Genomic DNA, 10,308 nt, shown 5'->3' on the forward strand with positions numbered 1-10,308 from the left:
GTGCAATACGACGAGAGCCGTGAATTTTAATGATTTTGAAGTTTCACTGATTTTATTAGAGAAGATTTAACGATGATATAAGTTACACTTGCTTTTTACATATTCATACAATTTGAATAAATAAGAGTTATGGTTCTAATTACAGTCTATCAATGAAAAAAAATTGTATGATAGTTTAAAATCAAATATATTTAAAATCCAACATATTTAAACGACTTCAAAAATATGTTCGATTTACACGAAGATCAAAGAATCAAGAGATCGAGAGCGAGACCGAGAGTTCTAGAACAATTGAATGAGAGATGAATGAGATAACTTTTAATAACTCATTGTGAATATCACTTTGAATCTCACCTTGGGGAATGGGGAGAAGACATAGAGGTATGAGAAGGTGAAGGCATGAATGAAAGATATCAAAAGTATCTTGGGAACATAAAAAGAAAAAGTAATAATGTGCATTGGTAACTTGTACTATATGTTATTTTAATTGTATGTTAAGAGATTTTAATATTGAAGACATAAAGTAGTAGTACTTAATGCATTATAAGTTGTTTTTAAGACTTTGTGAATAAATGTATAGTATTTTATGCATTAAAAATTGTTTTTAAGACTTTTGATAAATCTGATTTATAAGGTAGTATAGATATAGATTATCTAATTTATGCAAGAATTAATCACTCTAAGTTCAATTTTACCTATTAAACCATAATTCTATTATCAAAGAGTTTAATAAGTTAAATTAAGAGATATAATTAAGAATAAAAAAATTAAAAATCACCTATAATATATATATATATATATATATATATTGTATTTACTAGAAAAAAAAATGCTAAAATACCTTTCCAATATATAGAACATGAAGACTTATGAAAAAGAAAATAAAACACTTCTCCAAATTTAAAAAAATCCTTCAAAATTGAATGTTAGATAAGAAAACTACATTTAATAATTTTCTTTAAATATTCCAAATTAATGTTTGCCGGTAGGGTCAATTAAAATAAAATCTATTTGAAAAGACAACAACCTAAATCTAAAACTATTGACAATCTAGTCATACAAGGGAAACCGGCAAGATCCATTCATTTTGTCTTATAAAAAAGAGTAAATTACATTTGTGATCCCTATAGTTTACACAATTTTTTAAAAGTAGTCCCTATACTTCAATAACTACGTTTATTGTCCTTACTGTTTACATTTTGATTTGAAAATCATCCCTAATCTTTAACTTCATTAAAAAATCAAGTTAAGTGAGGGGTACTTTCGCGTTTTTACGTTTACAGAGATAAGTTATACAAAAAAAAAAAAATTACAGGGACCAAATTGTAATTTACTCTTATTTATATTGATATTGATATTATATTTATATGTATATGTATATGTATATAGCATCTGAATACCAAGATGCCATTAGGTCGACCAAGACCCCATCTCCAACAACACCCTCTATTGGCGATCAACCACTGCACCACCCTTTGAGCGTCGTGAACCACCCCATCTCACCTCTCCCCTTCCATCTTCATCCCCCCCACATTGTGGTCTTCTCGGACAATACCCTCCACTCGCGATTATCACTGCATCACCCTTTGAGTGCCACGAACCACCCCATCCCACCTCTCCCATTCAATCTCCGTCCCAAACACATACACACACACACACACACTCACACTCACACTGTGGTCTTCTCCGACAACACCCTCCATCGATGATCAAACACTACACCACCCTTTGAGCGTTGTGAACCACCCCATCTCATTTTCTTTTTTCATTTATCACTGTTGTAAAACAGTAAAACCTTCAGAGAGGCTGGAGGTGGGAAGGGGTGGTGACGAAGACAAAGGTACATAGGGGTCGGCCACGGTTAAGGTGGTGGCTGGAGGTGGGGTCGGTCATCGTGAGGGTAAAGGTGGGGTTTGGAGGTTGGAGATGCTTACAGGTGGGTTGGTTGGTGGCCTGCGAGGGGAGTTTAGAGAAGGAGGATGGTTGGATGGGTATGGTGGGTTGACTAGTGTAAGAGGGAAAAAAAGACAAAACAAGAATAAGACAAAAACATACGTACAAAGATGAAAGTACCTCTCACTTAACTGAGTTTTTTGACGGAGTTAACGATCAAGAACAATTATCAAAACAAAATGTAAAGAGTAAGGACAATAATTGTAATTATTGAAACACAAGGACCACTTTTAGAGATTTGTGTAGACCACAAGGACCAAAATTGTAGTTTACTCTATAAATAAATAAAAATGCATCAAAACAAAAATAAATCTGTTGTTATTGGTAGTTGGACAATTTTAAACGACCTCGTTTGGTACCCCACTTTAAAAACACCATCTTAGATGAACATTTTTTTTTGTCTCACTCGGCAGCTGAGACTAGTGGAGAGTTTCGAGATCAAACTCGAAAGGCGTCTTTTATTTACAAAAAAACAAACCAAAACCTTAATTTTATAGAATAATGAATCAAAGTTCCTATTTTAGTGACCAAAAACCGAAATTTAACATAAATATGAATCAAAATAAAATTAGTTTCATTCTTTTAATAAAAAGTTTTGGTTAATTATGTAGTAAAACTAAAGTTGGTTTAATATCATTTATTTTGCCAAACATAGTGTCACATGGGTACAAATTCGTATTAGTTGCAACTTACAAAGTAGCATGCTTTTTGAACGTAAAAAACATTAGACATGGTAGGAGGTTTTGACTCTCTTTCTTTATATATATATATATATATATATATACTCGCCGGCACACATTTATTGAACATTAAAATAGAGACCACGTTAACGATGAACAAAAACTAGAGAAATCTGTACTTAATTAACCCAACGCACACCAGCATCATCTACACCAATTATTGATTCCCCATATCAACTCCATCCCAAATTTACGAATATTTCACCCCTTCCCAATATAATATATGCTATACATTGTGTTCAAAATCTGATCTTCAGTTCACAAAACTCAATGGAGTCTAAATACAGCCGCCGGCTTCAAACAATTCAAAACCATGTTACCGCCGATCCTCAGTCAATGCCGGTGCTGCAACTCAACCAGACAGCTGGGGAGTTTTTTGCTGGTAAGATATACATATTCATTAAGTTGGTTTTTCAGGATTAAATGTGGGTCTTTTGTTAGGATGCCTTTTTGGATTAGGTTTGCAATTTGCTTCCAATAATCTGAGTTGTGGGTTTGAGAAGTTTTTATGGCAGATTAAGTCTAAGATTCCTAGAGAAAATGCATGTTATGCACTTCACTTTTGATAGAATCAGAAAAGAATTAGTTTAAATGGAAAAAAAATTGGCAAGCAAGATATGACAATTTGATACCTTTTACAAATGGGGTTAATTTGAGGGACTATAAGTTTACAGGATATCTATTTGATTTGATTTCGTTAGAGCAATGTACACCTTTCTTGTGTTCTTTGTTTTAAGAGAAGAATATATGATACTTAAAAAGGCAAACATCTCATCTTCTTCATGTTTGTTTGAATTGAATATTGAGTTACAAATTCTTTATGCATATATATACAATATCATATACTTATGCTTTGGCAGAACAAGGGTACAGTGTTGTTCTTCCAGAGAAGTTGCAGACAGGGAAATGGAATGTTCACAGGTAGTACTACTTGATCCATTTTCTTGTTTTTGTTCAAGCTTTGAAAACTTCTTTTCTTGATTTTTGTAAGTTGTACTTTTGGCAAAAGTCGGGTCCTTCACCGAAACAACTTTTTTACCCCTTGGGGTAGAGGAAAGGCTGCGTATATCTTACCCTCCCCGGACCCCACTTCGTGTGGGATTCACTTTGTTCATTTGGTCTGGTTTGGTTTGGTTTACTAGCTTAGTTCATCATTGAAGATTATATTGCCCGATTACATCATATCACATCTATCTTTTGGTGACAGATCTACTATCTCCCCTTTGAAGCTTCTCAGTAGATTCCCTGATCATCCTGACATTGGTACCTTGCATGATAATTTTGTGTGAGCATCTGTGATATCTATTTCTGCACTGTTCACATATATTGTTAGTGTGAGATATGTGAAACTCCATTAGATGTCTCTCTAAAAGAGCCTTATATAGAGAGAGGGGTTTCCTACATAAATATTCAAGTTTGATGGTATGCGTCTAGCTGATTTGGGACTCCAACACAGCCCCTCAAATGAAGGTGAAAGAGTGTTTCGAGTCCCTACATGGTGCTAGTATCCCAGCTCTGATACCATGTTAAAATATGTAGTATGCAGGTCTTTGAAAAAGCATCACTAATTTGCTTCCACTAAAATTTTAATATAGGTATGCATCAGAAACCTTCCGAGATTACAAGTATTTGGGTACACGGATTCGTGCAGATGGAACTGTTGGAGAGTATGTCAAATAGTTGTCTTATCTCTGAGCCTATGTCTGAATACTTCCTAATCTCTCTGCATTCATTTACAGATACAAGTGGACAACTTACGGGGAAGCAGCTACCGCTCGGTCAGCTATTGGTTCTGGATTAGTGGCCCATGGAATTCCAAAGGCATGTCACTTTTATAGTAATTTATCTGTTCACATTATGTGTTCTTTTATACTATATCCTAGTTGGTTTAGCATATGTGTCTTTCTAGTTTATTCTTTTCTAGCTTTTCAAATTTTAACATATCTGTTTTTCTCCCTTTCACACACTGTTTAAAAAAGGAACGGCCCCTCTACTCCTTATGGTAGAGATTATGGTGCATCTTCCCCCCCACCCACCTCATGATGGGCTATACCAGGCTTGTTTGGTTTGGTTTGATTATGTCCTAGTTGGTCTATACCTTTCTCTATTGTATCTTATATAAGTTTTTGATTGGTTGATATTGCAACAGGGATCATCCATTGGACTATATTTTATCAACCGACCCGAGTGGATAATTGTTGATCATGCTTGCTCTGCATATTCATACATATCCGTCCCTTTATATGATACCCTTGGTTTGTTGCCCATTATTTTGTCAAGATTTTGGTATGTCTTTCTGTATGTTGCAGATGTGTTAAAACATGCCTAATCTTGCAGGCCCGGATGCTGTCAAGTATATTGTGAATCACTCTTCTGCACAAGCCATATTTTGTGTGCCAGAGACGTTGCATGTAGTAAGTTAAATGCTTTCTTTGTTAGTGGCTCGAGTTTGATGGATCTTATTTTTGTCTCAACTCAATTCCACTCATAAGAATTCTTCTTCTTAAGTCATATCACTTTGACATTTCAGTTAATGAGCTTCTTGTCCGAGATTCCCTCTGTGCGTTTGATAGTGGTATAATGGTTAATCATTCCTTTCCTTTCCTTTCTTATCGATCAAACTAAGAAGCTTAGTTGATTCTTAAAACTTGAAGCACTCATAACTATTGGTATCATAGGTGGTTGGAGGCTTGGATGAACTAATGCCATCACTTCCATCAACAACAGGGGTTAAGGTTGTATCATTCTCGAAATTAATTACTCAGGTAAACTTCAACAACGTTTAGTGAATAATACTTTTGCTGTGTTGAAGTTAGAATCTTGTGAAATTTGAATTCCCCATGGGCTATTTTGTTATGTGACCTTCTATGGAAGTCACTTATACCATTCTAGTCTTTTTTTAAGATTTTACACCAGAAACAGGTCATTTGCAAGTTATTGAGCTAAAAACAATAATTTAAATGGTCATTCTCCTAATTCAAAACTTATTTAACTAAATGACCCATTTACCCACTAACAGTTTTAATCTTGTTTTCAAGTTCATTTTCTAAACAAGAACTTGTCGGCTGACTAACCTACGAATAATTATTTATCTTGGCATTGCGTAGTTATTCTAAGAAAAAGATAGATGCTTATCCCAACAATAATAACAGTAATTATCCTAAAATATAATGATTTATCCGTCAACTGGATTTGTGCTTTTTCAGGGAAGTAATGACCGTCATCCTTTTCGTCCACCAAAACCGGATGATGTTGCTACAATATGCTATACAAGTGGTACAACCGGGACACCAAAGGTTTCTATTTCTTATCCATTTTATGCTATTTCTTTCAAGTCTGCTGAAGTACAACTTCTTCTGTTGTTACTGTAAGTGGGTCTTTTTTCGTTTTCCTACATGGTAAGGGGGTTGTACTTTCCCATGGAAACATGATTGCAAATACTGCTGGCGGAACTACTGGAATCAAATTTTATCCATCGGATGTGTAAGTATTAGTGGTCTCATATTGGAAATACTATTTTGTTGTATTGAATTCATTTGTGAACTGATACTGCTCATACTTACTCCACAGTTATATATCTTATCTTCCTTTGGCCCACATATATGAACGGTCCAACGTGCTCCTTTTGGCATACTATGGCGGCTCAGCTGGATTTTATCAGGGAGTATGAAACTCAAATTTATCTTCTCTTCTTTCCATGATAAATTCTATTCTATTAAAATTCTGGCTTAATGGATGTCCTCTTAGCCTTACACTATATTCATTCATGTAGGACAACTTGAAACTATTGGATGACATGGCTGAGTTAAAACCTACCGTGTTCTGCAGTGTTCCACGATTATATAACAGAGTATATGATGGGTAGGGTGCTTTATTCTACAATCAATCAATATATGGCTTATTGAATGCTTAATCAGGTGTTGGTTATTGCAGCATTATAAATGCAGTTAAGACAACTGGTGGTTTGAGGGAAAGGGTGTTTAATGTTGCATATAATGCGAAGAAGCAAGCATTACTTACAGGTAACATATGATTTTCTCTATTGCATATATAAAGCACGTGACGTTACAACTGATAGATGGTTCTTCGAGGATTTTGCAAGTCTACTATAACCACTGATCAATGAGAAGTTTTATCCTCTAGTTCATCTTACTGCTGCTGCATACCTGTTGAGATTTTGTAGCTTCTCTGAAATTCGTAGCTTTTGAATAAAAAAAAAAGTTGGCTTATTACATAATCTTTTAATATGTCAATGATTTTAGTCGTTGAATTTTGTAATTATCTTTCAGGAAAGAATGCTTCTCCTATGTGGGACAGATTAGTATTTAACAAAATAAAAGACAAGCTTGGTGGACGGGTTCGTTTTATGTTTTCTGGTGCCTCACCATTGTCTCCTGATGTCATGGATTTTCTTAGAGTGTAAGTAGTAGTTAAAAAAGTTAACGGTAGTTGTGGTTAGCTAGCTGTTGTTTTTATGGGTAATTAACAATGTTTCAGGTGCTTTGGTTGTCCTGTAATCGAGGGCTATGGAATGACCGAGAGTTCTTGTGCCATAACTTATATGCACGAGAAAGATATCGTCTCGGGTCACGTAGGCGCTCCTAATCCTGCCTGTGGTCAGTTTTTTATATAAAATAAATATTACACTAGAAACGTACTTTGCTCTCTTGTTTGAATTATGAAATGAAATGATAAATAGTTGCGTTTTTCAGAAGTAAAGCTTGTGGATGTTCCTGAAATGAACTATACGTCCGATGATCAACCATACCCTCGTGGTGAGATTTGTGTGAGGGGACCGATTGTGTTCCAAGGCTACTACAAAGATGAAGTGCAAACGTATAGTATAAGCCTTTTCTTCTGCCTCTTGATTGTGTGTGTGTATATATATATATATATATATAGAGGGAGATTCAGGGGAAAAACTGAGGAACTCTGTGATAACCGTTCATCTGGACAGTATGCACATGTCATATTGGTAATTGAAGCTGTTTCTTGACAAATTGCTTAAAATTACCTGTATGCACATATGCATACTGTCCAAGTGAACAGTAAACCAGGGTGTTCCTTAGTTTTTCATCTTTTTATGGTTTTCACCTGAACCTAACCTTATGTGTGTATATATATATATATGTGTGTGTGTGTGTGTGTGCCCGAGTTTTGAGTTATTTATTTTTAATTTACATCTAAGCAACTTTTTCAGGAGAGAAGTAATCGATGAAGAAGGATGGCTTCATACCGGAGACATTGGGTTGTGGTCATCTGGTGGCCGCTTAAAGATAATTGATAGGTAAGATTTAGGAACATAACATAAGTATTAAGTTCTTAAAACTGGAGGGTAATCTTATATATCTTTTGTGTGTGGTGTCAGGAAAAAGAATATTTTCAAATTGGCGCAAGGGGAGTACATAGCTCCTGAGAAAATTGAGAATGTATATGCCAAGTCCAAATTTGTCGCACAGTGCTTTGTTTATGGTACGGACAAGTTTTCATTACTGACTTGTTCTCGATTCGGAACTCTCTTTGTTAATTAATGGTTCCTTTTTTGTTGCAAATAGGTGACAGCTTCAACTCTTGTTTAGTTGCTATTGTCTGTGTCGACCCTGATATGCTCAAAGCTTCTGCTGCTAAGGAAGGAATAAAGGTGACACGCTTCCGTTAATACATATCCTGATATTTAGTTATTGTTTTCATCACGATGGACGTTGCTAAAATTAGAAATTTATGTTTCAATCAGATACAGAATCGACACTGATCCATAATAGTATTGGAACTACTTGTTCAAATTTTTACCATTTTCTTTACTAGCCGAATTTCATTGTCAACATGTCGAATTTGAATCAACTGTTATTCTATAACTTGTGATGTAGTTTGAAAGTTTAGAACAATTGTGCAATGACCCAAGGGCAAGGACGGCTGTCCTGGCTGACATGGATGCCATTGGAAAAGAAGCTCAGGTAACGCCCTTTCTTTCGTATTTCTTTCTGGGATTGTTTGAAATTTTCTTTTAGATTCTAGCAATTGTTACTTGAAGAGATTGAGGAATCGGGTTCCCCTTTTTTTCTTCATGATATCATAAAGTTTACGCCCGTAAGGGTTCCAAAAGCTTCTAGCCCTCATTGGCAATACGGGTCTTTTCTTTGCTGATTTTTGAGATCCTAAAAGAAACCCATACAGTTTTCATATTCCCTCTGTCCCAAAATAAATGTCCACAATGGAAACTGCATACAATTTTAGAAATGTGTGATTATTGTAGTTTCAGTGTGAATTAAATGACAATTTACCGTATTCCACTCTGTATTCATAAGAACTTTTTCTTGAATTTAACTAGAGGGTAACGTAAATGAACCATAACTATGTAGCCCTATTCCTAATAGATTGACCCCAAAATAGCATATCCAAGTTATAAGAAAGCCTAGAGTCGTCACAATTGTGGAATACCCTTAATAAGAGAGGGGCAATGAATTTTTCTATCTCGTTACTAAGAGTAGAACTGGAAAGTAGGCAATTGCTTTTGAAAGTTGACACTTATTAGGGAGAAACAAAAATAAAAATGTGGGCACTTAGTAAAGAGAGGAACAAGGAGGCATGTGAAGTTGGTTAAATAAAACGGGATAAAATCAACCCGAACTAAACAAGCCCATTATATCCACCTCTAGGTGGGGTTGGGGGGTATGATGTATGCAAACCTAATATTTATCTCAAAGAGTAGAGCGACTGTTTTTGTGAAGTCGATATGTGCGTGTTAACAAGTAGATGGTGTTTCTGTAAGTTATTCTTTGTTTATGAATAATTCGTCATCCATGCTTGATTTCATAAACAATGTTATCGCCATGCAGCTGAGAGGTTTCGAGTTTGCACGATCCATCACTTTGGTAGCTGAGCCATTCACCATGGAGAATGGTTTGCTCACTCCAACATTTAAGGTAACTTTAGTCTGAAAATTAGCCACCAATGAAACTCGACTGGACCGAAAGCTTGATTGATGTGTGTGTGTGTGTGTGTGTTTTTCTCAAAGTGAAGTTGAAGATAATTTGCATTAATTGTTGGGTTGCAGGTTAAGAGGCCACAAGCAAAAGCATACTTTGCAAAGGCAATAGCTGATATGTATGAAGAGGTGTCATCATCTAAGCTTTCAGGGGAAAGAATTATGTGAAGTGAAAAAAGAGGCATGGCATTGCATTGCATTGTTGTAAGGGTTGTTCCACATTCATTTTGTATTAGAATCATATGTGGTTCATTCAAATTATTGAAAAATGTATTCCAAATGGATATTTTATGTCAATCACAAATAGAAAGGTTATGTGGCTAAACTTAAATTTATGATCGCCACTTAATGCGCAGTAGAAAACAATATCAACGCTTCATTGTCTGCTTTTAGCGTTTAGTGTTTTGCCTTGATCTGGAAGGGTCTCCCCCTTCCCTATCAAAAAAACAATATCAACACAAGATAATAAGTTAAGTTGCTTTCAAATATTGGAATGCTTGTTTGTATCAAAAGAAGAAGGTTGTTATCACTACAAAATAAAGGGGCTTCACCGACTGAAAAATCTGTCCGGAAAAGCCATCACCTACGAATGTCAGGACCGGAGAAAATGTGCCAACTGATTGTGCTTAC

At 35.4% G+C, this 10,308-nt stretch overlaps 1 protein-coding gene across 1 annotated transcript; it reads left to right on the forward strand.

Annotated features, from left to right (window-relative positions):
• The first annotated feature begins 2,912 nt into the window (after window positions 1-2,912).
• Window positions 2,913-10,004, forward strand: LOC112516677 (long chain acyl-CoA synthetase 6, peroxisomal-like). The gene is made up of 23 exons (XM_025123865.1): window positions 2,913-3,075; window positions 3,554-3,614; window positions 3,901-3,978; window positions 4,289-4,360; window positions 4,433-4,514; window positions 4,843-4,948; window positions 5,031-5,107; window positions 5,224-5,268; window positions 5,372-5,458; window positions 5,900-5,989; window positions 6,097-6,176; window positions 6,264-6,357; window positions 6,466-6,554; window positions 6,627-6,715; window positions 6,983-7,112; window positions 7,191-7,309; window positions 7,406-7,529; window positions 7,894-7,980; window positions 8,062-8,165; window positions 8,249-8,334; window positions 8,561-8,647; window positions 9,530-9,616; window positions 9,748-10,004. The coding sequence occupies exons 1-23, from the start codon at window positions 2,964-2,966 to the stop codon at window positions 9,844-9,846; spliced, it is 2,085 nt and encodes a 694-aa protein (XP_024979633.1). The 5' UTR covers window positions 2,913-2,963; the 3' UTR covers window positions 9,847-10,004.
• Window positions 10,005-10,308: the final 304 nt, after the last annotated feature.

Source organism: Cynara cardunculus, assembly GCF_001531365.2.
Source record: "Cynara cardunculus var. scolymus isolate 2C chromosome LG 8, CcrdV1, whole genome shotgun sequence".
NCBI classification, from domain to species: domain Eukaryota; kingdom Viridiplantae; phylum Streptophyta; class Magnoliopsida; order Asterales; family Asteraceae; genus Cynara; species Cynara cardunculus.